Below are 19,975 nucleotides of genomic sequence, written 5' to 3'. Positions count from 1 at the left end.
CTTTACACCAGTTTAGCAGTACAATGCCCAACCTCCCACCTTTCCTGGCCTAACTGAGTTGGGAGTTCTGGGGACCAGAGGTTATACTCACTACTGTGCCTTCCGCAGTCTGGTGGTTTGTTGCTTCTATCTTCGGTGTCTTCGGACACTGGTTTTCCTTCAGTGTTGAGAGGCTTGTGGTTGTTTTTATAGCCAGATTATCCAGTCCACCTCTCCTGCTGAAATCGATTCTTCCCACTGGTGGGCTTTGTGATTTTGAAAAATGCAGCAGTTTCAGATAATTGCGGGTTTTTTCCACTGATGTTAACCCACTCAAGGTTTGAGTAGGTGTTGATTGCGTTGGCCTCCTGTAGCCATTGTGTAGGCCCTTGGGTTGGTTTGGGTTCCCTGGTTTTCTGAAGGTCTGCATAATTTCCCTCCATAGTGTAAACATGGGGAAGACAATAGTCCGATAATGGCTGTGGGTCAGTCCCACAGTTTGAGCAAGTGCTCTCCCATTGGCTTGAGAGCCCCATGCTTCGGGCTGACTCTGTCTCACCATTGGCCCTCCGGTGTCCTCCCCCGTCAAATCACTGCTCTGCCAAGGTCAAACTGTATCGGTTTCAATCCACAGCACAGACTGATCCCACAGCCCTTTTCCTTCTGGGTAAAATGAGGGGGTTTTTGTCCTCCCCTACAACTGACTGGTGTCTCTCAGTCCCTCTTCCTCAGGGAGATATCTGTACACTGACTGGTGTCTCTCAGTCCCTCTTCCTCAGGGAAATATCTGTACACTGACTGGTGTCTCTCAGTCCCTCTCCCTCAGGGAGATATCTGTACACTGACTGGTATCTCTCAGTCCCTCCCCCTCAGGGAGATATCTGTACACTGACTGCTGTCTCTCAGTCCATCTCCCTCAGGGAAATATCTGTACAATGACTGGTGTCTCTCAGTCTCTCTCCCTCAGGGAAATATCTGTACACTGACTGGTGTCTCTCAGTCCATCTCCCTCAGAGAGATATCTGTACACTGACTGGTGTCTCTCAGTTCCTCTCCCTCAGGGAAATATCTGTACACTGACTGGTGTCATTCAGTCCATCTCCCTCAGGGAAATATCTGTACATTGACTGGTGTCTCTCAGTCCCTCTTCCTCAGGGAGATATCTGTACAATGACAGTTGTCTCTCAGTCCCTCTCCCTCAGGGAAATATCTGCACACTGACTGGTGTCTCTCAGTCCCCTCTCCCTCAGGGAGATATCTGTACACTGACTGGTGTCTCTCAGTCCCTATCCCTCAGGGAGATATCTGTACACTGACTGGTGTCTCCCAGTCCCTCTCCCTCAGGGAGATATCTGTACACTGACTGGTGCCTTTCAGTCCCTCTCCCTCAGGGAGATATCTGTACACTGACTGATATCTCTCAGTCCCCTCTCCCTCAGGGAGATATCTGTGCACTGACTGGGATCGCTCAGTCCCTCTCCCTCAGGGAGATATCTGTACACTGATTGGTGTCTCTCAGTCTCTCTCCCTCAGGGAGATATCTGTACACTGACTGGTGTCTCTCAGTCCCCTCTCCCTCAGGGAGATATCTGTGCAGTGACACTGTCTCTCAGTCCCTCTCCCTCAGGGAGATATCTGTACACTGACTGGTGTTTCTGAGTCCCCTCTCACTCAGGGAGATATCTGTACACTGACTGGTATCTCTCAGTCCCTCCCCCTCAGGGAGATATCTGTACACTGACTGGTATCTCTCAGTTCCTCTCCCTCAGGGAGATACCTGTACACTGACAGGTATCTCTCAGTTCCTCTCCCTCAGGGAGATACCTGTACACTGACTGCTGTCTCTCAGTCCCTCTCTCTCGGGGAGATATCTGTACACTGACTGGTATCTCTCAGTCCCTCTCCCTCAAGGAGATACCTGTACACTGACTGCTGTCTCTCAGTCCCCTCTCCCTCAGGGAGATGTTTGTACACTGACTGGTGTCTCTCAGTCCCTCTCTCTCGGGGAGATATCTGTACACTGACAGGTGTCTCTCAGTCCCTCTCCCTCAGGGAGATACCTGTGCACTGACTGCTGTCTCTCAGTCCCTCTCCCTCAGGGAGATATCTGTACACTGACTGGTGTCTCTCAGTCCCCTCTCCCTCAGGGAGATATCTGTACACTGACTGGTATCTCTCAGTCCCTCTCCCTCAGGGAGATACCTGTACACTGACTGGTGTCTCTCAGTCCCCTCTCCCTCAGGGAGATATCTGTACACTGACTGGTGTCTCTCAGTCCCTCTCCCTCAGGGAGATATCTGGACACTGACTGGTGTCTCTCAGTCCCTCTCCCTCAGTGAGATATCTGCACACTGACCGGTGTCTCTCAGTCCCTCTCACTCAGGCAGATATCTGTACACTGACTGGTGTCTCTCAGTCCCTCTCCCTCACGGTGATATCTGTACACTGACTGGTGTCTCTCAGTCCCTCTCACTCAGGGAGATATCTGTACACTGATAGGTGTCTCTCAGTCCCTCTCACTCAGGGAGATACCTGTACACTGACTGCTGTCTCTCAGTCCCTCTCCCTCGGGGAGATATCTGTACACTGACTGCTGTCTCTCAGTCCCTCTCCCTCAGGGAGATACCTGTACACTGTCTGCTGTCTCTCAGTCCCTCTCTCTCGGGAACATAGAAACATAGAAAATAGGTGCAGGTTTCGGACATTCGGCCCTTCGATCCTGCACCACCATTCAATATGATCATGGCTGATCTTTCATCTTCAGTACCCAATTCCTGCTTTCTCAGCATCCCCCTCGATCCCTTTAGACATTAGGGCCACATTCACCTCCCTTTTGAATCTATCTAATGAACTGACCTCACCAACATTCTGTGGTAGAGAACTGAGTGAAGAAGGGATTTCGGATTACGGAGACGTGGCTCCAGGATGATCAGGGCTGGGAACTCAACATCCAGGGGTATTCAACATTCAACATTCAGGAAGGATAGAATATAAGGAAAAGGAGGTGGGGTAGCATTGCTGGTTAAGGAGAAGATCAATGCAATAGTTCGGAAAGACATTAGCTTGGATGATGTGGAATCTATATGGGGAGAGCTGCAGAATACCAAAGGGCAAAAAACGTTAGTAGGAGTTGTGTACAGACCTCCAAACAGTAGTAGGGATGTTGGGGAAGGCATCAAACAGGAAATTAGGGGTGCATGCAATAAAGGTGCAGCAGTTATAATAGATTACTTTAATATGCACATAGATTGGGTTAACCAAACTGGAAGCAATACGGTGGAGGAGGATTTCCTGGAGTGCATAAGGGATGGTTTTCTAGACCAATATGTTGAGGAACCAACTAGGAGGGAGGCCATCTTAGACTGGGTGTTGTCTAATGAGAGAGGATTAATTAGCAATCTCGTTGTGCGAGGCCCCTTGGGGAAGAGTGACCATAATATGGTGGAATTCTGCATTAGGATGGAGAATGAAACAGTTAATTCAGAGACCATGGTCCAGAACTATTAGAAGGGTAACTTTGAAGGTATGAGGTGTGAATTGGCTAGGATAGATTGGCGAATGATACTTAGGGGGTTGACTGTGGATGGGCAATGGCAGACATTGAGAGACCGCATGGATGAATTACAACAATTGTACATCCCTGTCTGGCGTAAAAATAAAAAAGGGAAGGTGGCTCAACCGTGGCTATCAAGGGAAATCAGTGATTGTATTAAAGCCAAGGAAGTGGCATACAAATTGGCCAGAAATAGCAGCGAACCCAGGGACTGGGAGAAATTTAGAACTCAGCAGAGGAGGACAAAGGGTTTGATTAGGGCAGGGAAAATGGAGTACGAGAAGAAGCTTGCAGGGAACATTAAGATGGATTGCAAAAGTTTCTATAGGTATGTAAAGAGAAAAAGGTTAGCAAAGACAAACGTAGGTCCCCTGCAGTCAGAATCAGGGGAAGTCATAACGCGGAACAAAGAAATGGCAGACCAATTGAACAAGTACTTTGGTTCGGTATTCACTAAGGAGGATACAAACAACCTTCCGGATATAAAAGGGGTCAGAGGGTCTAGTAAGGAGGAGGAACTGAGGGAAATCTTTATTAGTCGGGAAATTGTGTTGGGGAAATTGATGGGATTGAAGGCCGATAAATCTCCAGGGCCTGATGGACTGCATCCCAGAGTACTTAAGGAGGTGGCCTTGGAAATAGCGGATGCATTGACAGTCATTTTCCAACATTCCATTTACTCTGGATCAGTTCCTATGGAGTGGAGGGTAGCCAATGTAACCCCACTTTTTAAAAAAGGAGGGAGAGAAAACGGGGAATTATAGACCGGTCAGCCTGACATCAGTAGTGGGTAAAATGATGGAATCAATCATTAAGGATGTCATAGCAGCGCATTTGGAAAATGGTGACATGATAGGTCCAAGTCAGCATGGATTTGTGAAAGGGAAATCATGCTTGACAAATCTTCTGGAATTTTTTGAGGATGTTTCCAGTAAAGTGGACAAAGGAGAACCAGTTTATGTGGTATATTTGGACTTTCAGAAGGCTTTCGACAAGGTCCCACACAAGAGATTAATGTGCAAAGTTAAAGCACATGGGATTGGGGGTAGTGTGCTGACGTGGATTGAGAACTGGTTGTCAGACAGGAATCAAAGAGTAGGAGTAAATGAGTACTTTTCAGAATGGCAGGCAGTGACTAGTGGGGTACCGCAAGGTTCTGTGCTGGGGCCCCAGCTGTTTACACTGTACATTAATGATTTAGACGAGGGGATTAAATGTAGTATCTCCAAATTTGCGGATGACACTAAGTTGGGTGGCAGTGTGAGCTGCGAGGAGGATGCTATGAGGCTGCAGAGTGACTTGGATAGGTTAGGTGAGTGGGCAAATGCGTGGCAGATGAAGTATAATGTGGATAAATGTGAGGTTATCCACTTTGGTGGTAAAAACAGAGAGACAGACTATTATCTGAATGGTGACAGATTAGGAAAAGGGGAGGTGCAACGAGACCTGGGTGTCATGGTACATCAGTCATTGAAGGTTGGCATGCAGGTACAGCAGGCGGTTAAGAAAGCAAATGGCATGTTGGCCTTCATAGTGAGGGGATTTGAGTACAGGGGCAGGGAGGTGTTGCTACAGTTGTACAGGGCCTTGGTGAGGCCACACCTGGAGTATTGTGTACAGTTTTGGTCTCCTATCTTGAGGAAGGACATTCTTGCTATTGAGGGAGTGCAGCGAAGGTTCACCAGACTGATTCCCGGGATGGCGGGACTGACCTATCAAGAAAGACTGGATCAACTGGGCTTGTATTCACTGGAGTTAAGAAGAATGAGAGGGGATCTCAGAGAAATATTTAAAATTCTGACGGGTTTAGACAGGTTAGATACAGGAAGAATGTTCCCAATGTTGGGGAAGTCCAGAACCAGGGGTCACAGTCTAAGGATAAGGGGTAAGCCATTTAGGACCGAGATGAGGAGAAGCTTCTTCACCCAGAGAGTGGTGAACCTGTGGAATTCTCTACCACAGAAAGTTGTTGAGGCCAATTCACTAAATATATTCAAAAAGGAGTTAGATATAGTCCTTGCTACTAGGGGGATCAAGGGTTATGGCGAGAAAGCAGGAATGGGGTACTGAAGTTGCATGTTCAGCCATGAACTCATTGAATGGTGGTGCAGGCTCGAAGGGCCGAATGGCCTACTCCTGCACCTATTTTCTATGTTTCGATGTTTCGAATAGCAAGCATGTCCTTCCTCAGATTAGGAGAGCAAAGCTGTACACAGTATTCAAGGTGAGGCCTCACCAAGGTTCTGTACAACTGCAGTATGACCGCCCTGATCCTATACTCAAATCCTCTCGCTATGAAGGCCAATATGCCAATAAGCCTTCTTCACAGCCTGCTGTACCTGCATGCCAACTTTCAATGACTGATGTACCATGACACCCAGGTCTCGTTGCACCTCCACTTTTCCTAATCTGTCAACGTGAGATAATATTCTGCCTTCCTGTTTTTGCAACCAAAGTGGATAACCTCACATTTATCCACAAAATAGTGCATCTGTACACTGACTGTTGTCTCGAAGACCCATCTCACTCAGAGTATCTGTGAAACGACAGAGGGCTATGGGGAGAGAGCAGGGCAGTGGGATTAGTTTGGGATTGATACAAGGCTATGGGGAGAGAGTGGGGCAGTGAGATTAGTTTGGGATTAATACAGGGCTATGGGGAGAGAGCGGGGCAGTGGGATTAGTTTGGGATTGATACAGGGCTATGGGGAGAGAGCAGGGCAGTGGGATTATTTTGGGATTGATAGAGGGCTATGGGGAATGAGCAGGGCAGTGGGATTATTTGGGATTGATACAGGGCTATGGGGAGAGAGCAGGGCAGTGGGATTAGTTTGGGATTGATACAGGGCTATGGGGAGAGAGCAGGGCAGTGGGATTAGTTTGGGATTGATACAGGGCTATGGGCAGAGAGCGGGGCAGTGGGATTAGTTTGGGATTGATACAGGGCTATGGGGAGAGAGCAGGGCAGTGGGGTTATTTTGGGATTGATACAGGGCTATGGGGAGAGAGCAGGGCAGTGGGATTATTTTGGGATTGATACAGGGCTATGGGGAGAGAGCAGGGCAGTGGGATTAGTTTGGGATTGATACAGGGCTATGGGGAGAGAGTGGGGCAGTGGGATTAGTTTGGGTTTGATACAGGGCAATGGGGAGAGAGCGGGGCAGTGGGATTAGTTTGGGATTGATACAGGGCTATGGAGAGAGGGTGGGGCAGTGGGATTAGTTTGGGATTGATGCAGGGCTATGGGGAGAGAGCAGGGCAGTGGGATTAGTTTGGGATTGATACAGAGTTATGGGGAGAGAGTGGGGCAGTGCGATTCGTTGGGGATTGATACAGGGCTATGGGGAGAGAGCGGAGCAATGGGAATAGTTTGGGATTGATACAGGGCGATGGGGAGAGAGCGGGGCAGTGGGATTAGTTTGGGATTGATACAGGGCTATGGGGAGAGAGTGGGGCAGTGGGATTAGTTTGAGATTGATACAGTGCTATGGGGAGAAAGTGGGGCAGTGGGATTAGTTTGGGATTGATACAGGGCTATGGGGAGAGTGTGGGGCAGTGGGTTTAGTTTGGGATTCATACAGGGCTATGGGGAGAGTGTGGCACAGTGGAATTAGTTTGGGATTGATACAGGGCTATGGGGAGAGAGTGGGGCAGTGGGATTAGTTTGGGATTGATACAGGGCTATGGGGAGAGTGTGGGGCAGTGGGATTAGTTTGGGATTGATACAGGGCTATGTGGAGAGAGTGGGGCAGTGGGATTAGTTTGGGATTGATACAGGGCTATGTGGAGAGAGCGGGGCAGTGGGATTAGTTTGGGATTGATACAGGGCTATGTGGAGAGAGCGGGGCAGTGGGATGAGGGTTGTACCAGCACCCAGGTCTCGTTGCACCTCCACTTTTCCTAATCTGTCAACGTGAGATAATATTCTGCCTTCCTGTTTTTGCAACCAAAGTGGATAACCTCACATTTATCTACAATATACTGCATCTGTACACTGACTGGTGACTCGAAGACCCATCTCACTCTGAGAGTATCTGTGAAACGACAGAGGGCTATGGGGAGAGAGCAGGGCAGTGGGATTAGTTTGGGATTGATACAGGGCTATGGGGAGAGAGTGGGGCAGTGAGATTAGTTTGGGATTGATACAGGGCTATGGGGAGAGAGCAGGGGCAGTGGGATTAGTTTGGGATTGATACAGGGCTATGGGGAGAGAGCGGGGCAGTGGGATGAGGGTTGTACCAGGGGTAAGAGCAAGCATTGGAAAGCGTATTATTTTTAATAGGGACTAGGGAATGAAAGGTGGTGGTGAGGGTCTGGTTGAGCAGATCGGTGACTGCAGAAATGCCATTGTTAAAAGAGGGCGAAAGGTTGGACCGTTTTGAGTTGATAAGTGCAGTTGTAAGAGAGTTTGGGGAGAGTTTTATTCCAGGGGCAGATACAGAAAGGAGTAGGTTTGTCTTGGGGAAAGGGGCATGTGGGTCTAGAGCGATACAAGGAAATGGTCAGAGATGGTCCCATCTGTAATTGACACTGTTGGAGTAACAAGGCAACGAGAGATTGCAAGGCCTAGGAGGTGTCTGTGAATATGGGTTGAGGAATTTACATGGAGGGAGTGATTGAGGGAGGACAGGAGGGTCATGAACTCAGAGTGAGTGTGAGCTCATATGGTGAGTGTGGGCTCACTACAGACCTTTAAAAGGGGAAGTTGAAACGTTTCTGAGAGGACATTGCCAGTTACAGGGAATGAGTGGACTCTTTAGATTGTGATGTTACTGGAGCAACAGTGCTCTCCCTGGAGCCTCAGGCAATTGGAGAGCAATTGCCCGGAGGCTTTTCCTGAATTGGCCACGTTTCTTTGTATGTTCCGAGAGATAGTGTTACTGGGAGGTGGGACAGGAACATGCCAGGTTATTCTGTCTGACAGACTTTATCTACTGACAGTCTTTGTGTACATTTGTATGTGCAGACTGGGGATTGTCTCTGGGACCTGCCTGGTGTGTGGCTCAGAGATTTCACCCAGTCAATAGCTGAGTCCAACGGCAATCCCCAGTCAGAAGCTGGCAAGATGGTTCACTTTATTGACTGGATCTGGCGCTGGCTCCCATGGGTAACACTCACTTTGATTAATTTGTCCTGGGAGCCAGAGAGTCTGTTCCCTTGCAGGGTCCACCCTTCTCACCCTAAATTCCATAGCAACATAGAAACATAGAAATTTACAGCACAGAAGGAGGCCATTCCATCCCATCGTGTCCTCACCGGCCGACAAAGAGCCACACGGCTCTCGGTCAGCAGCCCTGAAGGTTATATATAAACCTATGAACAATGATGGAAAGGCAAAGAGCACCCAGCCCAACCAGTCCGCCTCACACAACTGTGACATCTCTTATACTGAAACATTCTACACTCCACCCCAACCGGAGTCATGTGATCTCCTGGGAGAGGCAAAAACCAGATAAAAACCCAGGCCAATTTAGGGAGAAAAAATCTGGGAAAATTCCTCTCCAACACATCCAGGCGATCGACACTAGTCCAGGAGATCACCCTGGCCGTATTCTATTCCCTGCAGTACTTACCATTATATCTGCACCGTCCAACAAAAGGTCATCCAGTCTAATCCCAATTACCAGCTCTAGGTCCGTAACCCTGCAGGTTACTACACTTTAAGTGCCCATCCAACCATCTCTTAAAAGTGGTGAGGGTTTCTGCATCCACCAATCTTCCAGGCAGCGAGTTCCAGATCCCCACAACCCTCTGCGTAAAGAACCCCCCCTCAAATCCCCTCTAAACCTTCCACATACCACCTTAAAACTATGCCCCCTTGTAATAGACCCCTCCACCAATGGAAATAGACCCTTACTATCCATATGTCCAGGCCTCTAAATATTTTGTTGACATCGATGAGGTCTCCCCTTAACCTCCTTGTTCCAATGAGAACAAACCCAGCCTATCCAATCTGTCCTCATAACTAAGATTCTCCATTCCAGGTAGTATCCTAGTAAATCTCTTCTGCACCCTCTCAGGTACAATCAAATCCTTCCTGCAATATGGCAACCAGAACTGCACGCAGTACTCCAGCTGTGGCCTAACCAAAGTACTTTACAATTTAAGCATAACCTCCCTGCTCTTATATTCTATGTCTCGGCCAATAAAGGCAAGCATTCCATATGCCTTCTTAACCACCTTATCCTCCTGGCCTGCTACTTTCAGGGATCTGTGGACAAGCACTCCAAGGTCCCTTTGTTCATCTGCACTATTAAGTGGCCTACCACTTAATGTGTTTACCCTTTCCTTATTAGCATTCACAAAATGCATCAAAGGGGGATAGAAAGGTGTTTCTGCGGTTGCAACCGAGACTCGAGGATGGTATGATGCCTCCCTGGTGCAAGGGTCAAGGATGTCTCGGAGCAGCTGTCGGCATACTGGAGGGGGAGTGTGAACAGCCAGTTGTCGTGGTACATACAGGTACCAACGATAAAGGTAAAAAGTGGGATGAGGTACTACAAGCTGAATTTAGGGAGCCAGGAGTTAAATTAAAAAGTAGGACCTCAAAGGTGGTAATCTCAGGATTGCTACCAGTGCCACATGCTAGTCAGAGTAGGAATCGCAGGATAGCTCAGATGAATACGTGGCTTGAGCAGTGGTGCAGCAGGGAGGGATTCAAATTCCTGGGGCATTGGAACCGGTTCTGGGGGAGGTGGGACCAGTACAAACCGGACTGTCTGCACCTGGGCAGGACCGGAACCAATATCCGAGGGGAAGTGTTGGCTGGTGCTGTTGGGGAGGAGTTAAACTAATATGGCAGGGGGATGGGAACCAATGCAGGAAGACAGAGGGAAATAAAATGGGGGCAGAAGCAAAAGATGGAAAGGAGAATAGTAAAAGTGGAGGGCAGAGAAACCCAAGGCAAAAATCTAAAGCGGTGACATTGCAGAAATAGTCTAAAGGGACAAAGGGTGTTAAAAAGACAAGCCTGAAGGCTCTGTGCCTCAATGCGAGGAGTAGTTGTAATAAGGTGGATGAATTAACTGCGCACGCAGCTATTAACGATTATGATATAATTGGGATTACAGAGATATGGCTCCAGGGTGACCAAGGCTGGGAACTCAACATCCAGGGGTATTCAGCATTCAGGAAGGTTAGACAGAAATTAAAAGTAGGCAGGGTAGCGTTGCTGGTTAAAGAGGAAATTAACGCAATAGTAAGAAGGGACATTAGCCTGGATGATGTGGAATCGGTATGGGTGGAGCTGCGGAATACCAAAGGGCAGAAAATGCTCGTGGCAGTTATGTACAGACCACCAAACAATAGTAGTGAGCTTGGGGATGGCATCAAACAGGAAATTAGGGATGCATGCAATAAAGGTACAGCAGTTATCATGCGACTTTAATCTACATCTTGATTGAGCTAACTAAACTGGTAGCAATGCGATGGAGGAGGATTTCCTGGAGTGTATTAGGGATGGTTTTCTAGAACAATATGTCGAGGAACCAACGAGAGAGCTGGCCATCCTAGACTGGGTGATGTGTAATGAGAGAGGATTAATTAGCAATCTTGTTGTGCGAGGCCTCTTGGGGAAGAGTGACCATAATATGGTAGAATTCTTTATTAAGATGGAGAGTGACATAGCTGATTCAGAGACTAGGGTCCTGAACTTAAGGAAAGGTAACTTCGATGATTGGCTTGGATAGACTGGCAAATTATACTTAAAGGGTTGACAGTGGATAGGCAATGCCAGACATTTATAGATTACATGGATGAACTTCAACAATTGCACATCGCTGTCTGGAGTAAAAATAAAACGGGAAAGGTGGATCAACCGTGGCTAACACGGGAAATTAAGGACAGTGTTAAATCTAAGGAAGAGGCATAGAAATTGGCCAGAAAAAGCAGCAAACCTGAGGACTGGGAGAAATTTAGAATTCAGCAGAGGAGGACAAAGGGTTTAATTAAGAGGGATGAAAATAGAGTATGAGAAGAGGCTTGCCGGGAACATAAAATCTGACTGCAAAAGCTTCTATAGATATGTGAAGAGAAAAAGATTAGTGAAGACAAACGTAGGTCCCTTGCGGTCGGAGTCAGGTGAATGTATAATTGCAAGTTGGCTCCAAAATTGGCTTGGAGGTAGGAAGCAAAGGGTAATGATTGATGGATGTTTTTGTGACTGGAAGGATGTTTCCAGTGGGGTTCTGCAGGGCTCAGTACTGGGTCCCTTGCTTTTTGCGGTATATATCAACAATTTAGATTTGAATATAGGGAGGCCGGCTTGAAAGGCGCTGTCCGGACGTGCTTGATCCCATTGCCCGACATAAACTCCTGGAACTCATGGCTGGTAAAACACGGGCCATTGTCGCTGACCAGGATATCCGGCAAACCGTGGGTCGCGAAAACCATACGCAGACTCTCCACGGTGGTGGATGTCGTGCACGAGTTTAATATGATGCACTCGATCCACTTCGAGTACGCATTGACAACGATCAGGAACATTTTCCCCATGAATGGGCCCACATAGTCGATTTGAATACGTGACCATGGGCTGGTGGGTCAGGGCCACGGGCTGAGTGGGGCCTTCCTGGGGGCATTGCCCAGCTGAGCACACATCGTGCATCTGTGAACTCAGTGTTCCAGGTCTGAGTCAATCCCTGGCCACCATACATGTGACCGGGCAATGGCCTTCATTAACACGATGCCAGGGTGCTCGCTGTGGAGTTCCCTGATGAACGCTTCCCTTCCTTTCTGGGGCATGACTACCCGGCTGCCCCATAACAGGCAGTTGGCTTGGATGGAGAGCTCATCCATCCGTCTGTGAAACGGTCTGATCTCCTCGGGGCACACTCTGTGTGCGGGCACCCAGTCCCCAGTCAGGACACATTTCTTTATCATGGATAGGAGGGGGTCCCTGTTGGTCCAGAGTTTGATCTGGCGGGCTGTGATGGGGGAGCCCGCAGTGTGAAAAGCCTCAACGGCCATGACCATCTCAGCGCTCTGCTCCGACGCTCCCTCGGTGGTGGCCAGTGGGAGCCCGCTGAGTGCGTCAGCGCAATTTACGGTGCCTGGCCGGTGCCGTATGGTGTAGTCATACGCAGCCAGTGTGAGGGCCCAGCGCTGTATGTGAGCTGATGCATTAGCATTGACAGCCTTGCTGTCGGACAACAGGGATGTTAACGGCTTGTGGTCAGTCTCTAGCTCGAACCGTCTACCGAAGAGGTACTGGTGCATCTTTTTCACACCGTACACACACGCGAGTGCCTCCTTCTCAACCGCGCCGTATCCACGCTCTGCCTGGGAGAGCGACCTGGAGGTGTAAGCCACTGGTTGGAGTCGGCCGTCATCATTACCCTGCAACACACACCCAACCCCGTAGGATGACGCATCGCATGTTAAAACCAGTTTTTTACAGGCGTCATACAAAGTCAACAGTTTGTTGGAACACAGCAGGTTCCTCGCCTTATTGAAAGCCCGTTCTTGACAGTCCCCCCAAACCATTCACAACCTTTCCGCAGGAACATGTGTAACGGCTCCAACAACATGCTTCAGTTCGGCAGAAAGTTCCCGAAATAGTTCAAAAGTCCCAGGAATGATCACAGCTCCGACGTGTTTCCAGGCCTGGGTGCACGGTGAATCACCTCAGTTTTTGATTCAGTGGGCCTGATCCCGTGTACAGCAACCCTCCTGCCCAAAAACTCGACCTCTGGGGTCAAAAACACACACTTGGCCTTTTTCAGCCGCAAGCCTACCCGATCCAATCGGCGTAGCATCTCCTCCAGGTTGTGGAGGTGTTCCTCGGTGTCTCGACCCGTTATGGGAATGTCGTCTTGGAACACAATCGTTCCAGGGATGGACTTGAGCAAACTTTCCATGTTTCTCTGAAAGATAGCTGCTGCCGAACGAATGCCAAACGGACACCTGTTGTAGATAAATAATCCCTTGTGTGTCGTGATGGTCAGAAGCTTGGATTCTTCAGTCTGTTCCTGAGTCATGTCGGCCAAAGTGAGGTCCAGCTTCGTGAACAGCTTACCACCTGCCAGCGTGGCAAAAAGGTCCTCCGCTCTCGGGAGCGGGTATTGGTCTTGCAGTGACACTCCGTTGATGGTGGCTTTGTAGTCGCCACAAATCCTGACCGAGCCGTCTGCTTTAAACACAGGAACGATGGGACTGGCCCAGTCTCTGAATTCAACGGCCGAAATTATGCCCTCTCTGAGCCTGTCCAATTCACATTCAATATTTTTATGCATCACATACGGCACTGCTCTGGCCTTGTGGTGCACTGGTCTAGCGTCCGGAGTGATGTGTATCACTACTTTTGTGCCCTTGAACGTTCCGACACCGGGTTGAAACAGTGACCTGAATTTTTGCAGGACCTGTGAGCATGAACTTCGCTCCACGGATGAAATGGCGTGCACTTCCCCCCATTTCGAATTCATCCCAGCTCCCCAAAAGCGCGGGGCCATTTCCCGGAACGACCCAGAGTGGCAGCCGGTTCTGTGATCCATTATATGTTACCACCAAGTTTGCACTGCCCAGCACTGGGATGATCTCTTTGGTGTACGTCCGTAGCTGCGTCTCAATGTGTTCCAGTTTGGGCCTGCTAGCTCTGTGTGGCCATAGTCTCTTAAATTGTTGGGCGCTCATGAGTGACTGGCTCACTCCCGTATCCAGCTCCATGTGCACCGGGATGCCATTCAGTAAGACTTGCATCATCATGGATGACGTTTTAGTGTATGAGCTGTGGACGTCAGCCACGTGAACCCGCTGAACTTCAGCATCCATGGCTTTACCCCAGGCATCATCCTGCATTGCAGATCCCTCGTCTGGTTCCTCTATCTCACAGATTAGCCTCGCTACTGCCTTTTTGCACATCCTGGCCAAGTGTCCACTGACATTACAAATCCTACAGGTATATTGCTGGAATCTGCAGCTTCTTGCAGTGTGTCTACCCCCCACATCTCCAGCATGAGCTGAGATTGAGATTGTTGTTAACAAAGGGACTATTACCCGGCATTCCCCTCTGATTGCCCATTTGGCTGTTTCTAAGCACTCTGATGGTGGGTGTTCATGGTCCTATCGCGGGACGCATTGTTCCTCGAGATGGCATGAATTGCCGATCCCCTCTCCATTGTCCTTGTTGCAGGCCCACCCTAGAGCCTGTTACTGCCTGGACGGTTTCGAAATGCCCTTGCCTGCCTGCGGGGTCCCGAGCAGTTTTCAACATGTTAACTCCCTGGTCCATCCCCACGTTGGGACCAGTGCTGCATGCGTAAATTAGCTTGGTCTCCTCTTCCCCTGCCATAAAGGTCTGAGCTTTCAACGCCGCCCCTTCTAAAGTCAAGTCCTTGGTCTCTATGAGCTTGCTGAAAATGCTGGCATGATTAATGTCCTCGATGGCAAAAGTCCCTTAATATCTCCCCCCTGCAGGCATCAGAGAACTTACAGAAACTGACCAAGCACTGCAGTTCCGCCACGAAGTCTGAGACGTTTTGTCCCTCCCGACACCGGTGCCATGTGTACACTACTTGCTGGCTGAGCTCTTCAAAAGACTTGTCCGCTGGCTTTTGGGGTGCGAGCAGGTCTTTCATCAGCGCATACGTCTGTGGACCACAGCTGGTCAGTAGATGCATACGTCTGTGGACCACAGCTGGTCAGTAGGTGCATACATCTATGGACCACAGCTGGTCAGTAGGTGCATACGTCTGTGGACCACAGCTGGTCAGTAGATGCATACGTCTGTGGACCACAGCTGGTCAGTAGATGCATACGTCTGTGGACCACAGCTGGTCAGTAGATGCATACGTCTGTGGACCACAGCTGGTCAGTAGATGCATACGTCTGTGGACCACAGCTGGTCAGTAGATGCATACGTCTGTGGACCACAGCTGGTCAGTAGATGCATACGTCTGTGGACCACAGCTGGTCAGTAGATGCATACGCCTGTGGACCACAGCTGGTCAGTAGATGCATACGTCTGTGGACCACAGCTGGTCAGTAGATGCATACGTCTGTGGACCACAGCTGGTCAGTAGATGCGCCCTCCGCTTGTCAGACGCTGTCTCTTCCAGCCAGTCCTTTGTGACAAAGCTCTGCTGGAGTCTTTCCACAAAGTTGTCCCAGTCCTCACCCATACAGTAACGTTCCTCTGTGCCACCGGTGGCCATCCTCGTGGTTCGGTGATTCCCGTTTCTCGTCGCCAAATGTCGTGTCCCTGCACCTTACTACAAACTCACACGAGGCATGGATATATCAGACACGGTCACTCTGTGACCTTCACCTTTATTGACAGGAACAAGGAGTACTGACCCTGGGTGGGACCTGCCCTTTTATACCTGGAAACCCAGGTGAGGAGTGTCTCCCGCAAGTTGACCCCCTGTGGTCAGGGTGTGCATTTCTAGGGTACAGGTACAGTGTGCATGAGTTACAGTTACATGACTATATCATTACAAGATGGTTAAATACATGACACAGGGGACTTGTACGCCTTTAGTCCCATTATTTTACTGAGTACTACTTCATTAGCGATAGTGATTGTATGAAGTTCCAACCTCCCTACAGCCCCTTGCTTATCCACTATTGGGATGTTTCAGTGGCTTCTACAGTGAAGACGGATACAATATATTTGTTGAACGTCTCTACCATTCCCCAGTCTCATCCTGCAGGGGAGGAACATTTACTTTAGCCACTCTTTTCCTTGTTATGTACCTGTAGAAACTCTTACTGTGTTTTTATATTTTGTACTTGTTTACTTTCATACTCTATCTTCCCTCTCTTTGTCAATTTTGTATTTGTTCTTTGCTGGCTTTTAAAAGTTTCCTAATCCTCTGGTCTCCCACTGATCTTGGCCCATTGCAGGCCCTTGTTTTCAATGTGATGCCATCCCTTATTTCCTCAGTTAGGCACGGATGGTTATCTCTTCTCTTACAGTCTTTCCATCTCATTGCGATATATTTTAGTTGCGAGTTAAGAAATATCTCCTTAAATGTCTGCCACTGATCATCAACCGTCCCGTACTTTAATCTATTTTCCCAGTCCACTTTAGCCAACTCTGCCTTCATACCTTTGTTTTCTCAATAATTTAAGCTTAGGTCACTGGTTTGAGAACTAACTTACTCACCGCCCAACAGAATTCAAATTGAACCATGTTATGGTCATTCATTTCACTGTACCAGATCTAAGATAGCCTGCTCGCTGGTTGGATCCGCAATATGCTGTTCAAGGAAACCATCCAGGATACACTCTATGAACTCTTCCTCGGGGCTACGCTGGCCAATTTGCTTTGTCCAATCAATATGTAGGTTAAAATCACCCAGGATTCTTTCGGTGCATTTATTATAAGCCTCCACCTGCCACGATCTTGCATGGCAGAGCAGGCTCGAGGGGCTCAATGGACTAATCGTGCTCCTATTTACTGCAAAATCTTCCACAGATATGTGAAGAGAAAACGATTAGTGAAGACAAACGTAGGTCTCTTGCAGTCAGATTCAGGCACTGATGTAAAGCCTGGCCGACAGGAGCTGCCATCGTACCTGGTGTTGGACCTCCTCCTTACCATGCTGGGTTGTGGGGATTGGTGCAGGGCCGGGCCGAGTGGCTCCCCCTAGCCACTCACTCACTGCTTTGGTGAACAAACCTCTATCTGCTGCTGACCTCGACTCTCGCTGTAAATCACCTGGCCTCACTTCTGGGAAGGGGAAGGTCAGTGACATCAACCAGCCAATGGGAATAGATCCTGCCGCCAGCTTTGTGCTGGGTACCAGAGCTGTATATGCTGTGCCGAGCGCCAGTGAGGACATCCATATGTGAGGCAGGGAGGGGTCCTGAGGAACACTACCCCATTGTCTAGGCAACGGATGTCGCCACCTTAGTGCAGGCGGGAGACCAGCTACTTTAGGTGGTACTTTAGGGGGTGCCATCCTTTTGCAGGTCACTGCTGACCTTGCAGAGGATCCTGACAGATTGTCACTCCCCGCCCAGGGAGCCCTGTGTAGACAGTGTGTGAGTGAGTGTGATAATATTCACCATGAGGGAGAGTGACTCGGACACAATGGGCCTTAAATTCCGGCCTCACCGGGTCAGGCCCAAGTGTACATGCCCCGGAAACCGGCTTTTCCGATCTGTCAAAGATTTCTCCATATGGATTCTCCATATCCTGGGGAGAAGACCATTTGTGTGGGTGAGATTGAGTCATTTGCCAAAATCATGCCCAGAGAATGTCCTTCAAACTCTTAAACCAGGTAAAAGCAGGTCGATACATTACTTTTACCAGTGTAAGAGTTCTTAAACATATCAAAAATAAACTTAAATACATATTTTTACAGTAAAAACCCTTTCCACCAAGGATCATTTATTTTAAACCTTATTGAAACATGTTAAAAAAAATTACAAAAAGTATTTTTTTTTCCAAAAGATTTAATTGACTTTAATTTCAATTAATTTTAAATATGTGAGGTGTTTTTTAATTTATTCTGTTGCTTTTCAATATTGAGGTGTTTATTCACATTGATAATAATGGGAACTCTGAAAAAGCGAGTTGCCATTATTATCACTGAGAATACTGCAGCGTGATTGGTGCTTCAGGCCCATGTGACTCCAGCTTTACTGTACGTATGGGGAAGGCCATTTCCCTAACGCTACACATGGAATGAAGGTCTCGGATGGGAATCGAAGGTTTACGTAAAATATCCTCCGGTCGGAGGCATTTGTCCGAAGGAAGCCCCCAACCGGGATTTCCCCCCCATTATCTGGTGGCATTGAGTTCTGAGGCTGTAAAGTCTCTGCTGCTTCTTATCGTTTAATGCATTTTACAATTACAACAAAGGGATATTTCAGCACATTCTTCCACTGCTCCCGGAACTTAGTCTGTGTCACGGCGTAAATACCAGTGTTTGTACAGCAACTCAGCTGCTGCAGCATGTATCCCAGTTCAGTTACAAACATAGGTATACCTACATGTCGTGTAATCCAACCAATCCGGTTTTCCATAAGAGCCACCATATACATTGCCCATAACAGGATGAAATTCCCCGAGATAACAAACAATAAAATCATGGATTTCCTGCGACTCTCCATCTCGGGGTCTCTGGGACTCTCCCCAATGCTGTGACCCCGGAGTCTCCTGCGAGCTCTGCTGGCCATTAAAATGTGTCTGACAGTGAGAGCATTGAGCAGCAGGATCAGAATAAATGGGACACACGGGGTTAGAATATAATGAAGTAGTTCGAATGCTCCCCAGCCCAATGATATATAATAAATGTCATGCACATCACAAAACCAGGGGTTGTTATAAAGCACATACCAACCTGTGAACATAAAATACCAGGGTATGTTCTTTAAACAGCTCAGCACAGTCACTGTTCCCAGAACCACAGCCACCGTTCTCTCGGTGCTATATTTAGTTTTCAGCTTCTGGCAACAAATGGCCACAAATCGATCGAAGGTGAAAGTGATGGTGAACCAGACAGAACAGTCTGTGGCTGCATAGAGCAGGACGGCGTGGATATTACACAGGGGGATGGAATACACGAAAATAAACTGTTCCTTATAACGCATCGGAATGTGCCTCAGTATCAGATCCAGGATCACCACCAGTAGATCCGCTGTTGCCATGGCCACCATGTAACGAGTGACACATTTGGAGAGTCCACACTTTCCCCGGGACAGGATCATTATCGTCACTAAGTTCACTGTGAGGAAAGGAAATAACCAGTTAAATTAAACATCAGGCTGGGAGCAAGAGCAGAAGATTGATGGGATTCGGTCTGCAATCTGCAAATCATTAGTGACATGAAATGATATAATCTAATTCTAGTACCTGAGGAAATGAATGCAGGGTTTATTGCAAAAATAATAAGGAATCAATAAATGAAATGGGGATAAAGACAACATGAAATGAACAGATGTTTGATCAATGAGACATTAAATGATGGATCTACCTTTAGCTCAGCAGACAACAACACTGCCCAAGGTAACAGGGACACACGGGTCAAGAACCTCTCAGGAAGCCTTCGTGTCCCGGGATCAGTCAGCACCGAGAGCGGTGGTATTCACTTCTGTGCCGCTGTGTTGGTGGGAGGGGGCGGTGATGGGGGGAGAGGGAGGGAGACCCTCATTGTATTCTTGCTCCTGCTGAGGATATGGATTCTAATTAGAACTGAAAGTGAGTGTAACAGAAATAAACATCGACTGCAATTTTGCCATGCAATAATTACAGGTGGTTCTACTTAAAATGTATGAAGCTAATATGACGATGTTAGGTTATTAAATACAAATGTACAGCAGTTAGAAAGATAACTGGGCTGCAGGAAGTGTATTGAACAATAAGCTTTACACCTTTTTGTTGAAATTGTCGCTCATTGAAAGTAAGAATTTCCGAATAACATGGCAAAGAATGGACTCTGAATAAAATAAATGGTTATCATTGACCAGGGAATGTCCAACTAAATGCTTTGTTTTAGCA

The 19,975-nt window shown here is 48.2% G+C and overlaps 1 protein-coding gene across 1 annotated transcript in view; it reads right to left on the bottom strand.

Moving 5' to 3' along the window:
• The window catches only part of LOC139242168 (probable G-protein coupled receptor 139), a 147,768-nt gene extending 128,634 nt beyond the window's left edge, over window positions 1-19,134 (bottom strand). The window contains exon 1 of the mRNA XM_070870261.1: window positions 18,819-19,134. Coding sequence (XP_070726362.1) covers window positions 18,819-19,134 — 316 coding nt within the window. The remainder of the gene's footprint in view (window positions 1-18,818) is intronic.
• Window positions 19,135-19,975: the final 841 nt, after the last annotated feature.

Source organism: Pristiophorus japonicus, unplaced genomic scaffold, assembly GCF_044704955.1.
Source record: "Pristiophorus japonicus isolate sPriJap1 unplaced genomic scaffold, sPriJap1.hap1 HAP1_SCAFFOLD_124, whole genome shotgun sequence".
In the NCBI taxonomy this organism is placed as follows: Eukaryota; Metazoa; Chordata; class Chondrichthyes; family Pristiophoridae; genus Pristiophorus; species Pristiophorus japonicus.
This window is presented reverse-complemented; position numbering and strand designations above follow the sequence as displayed.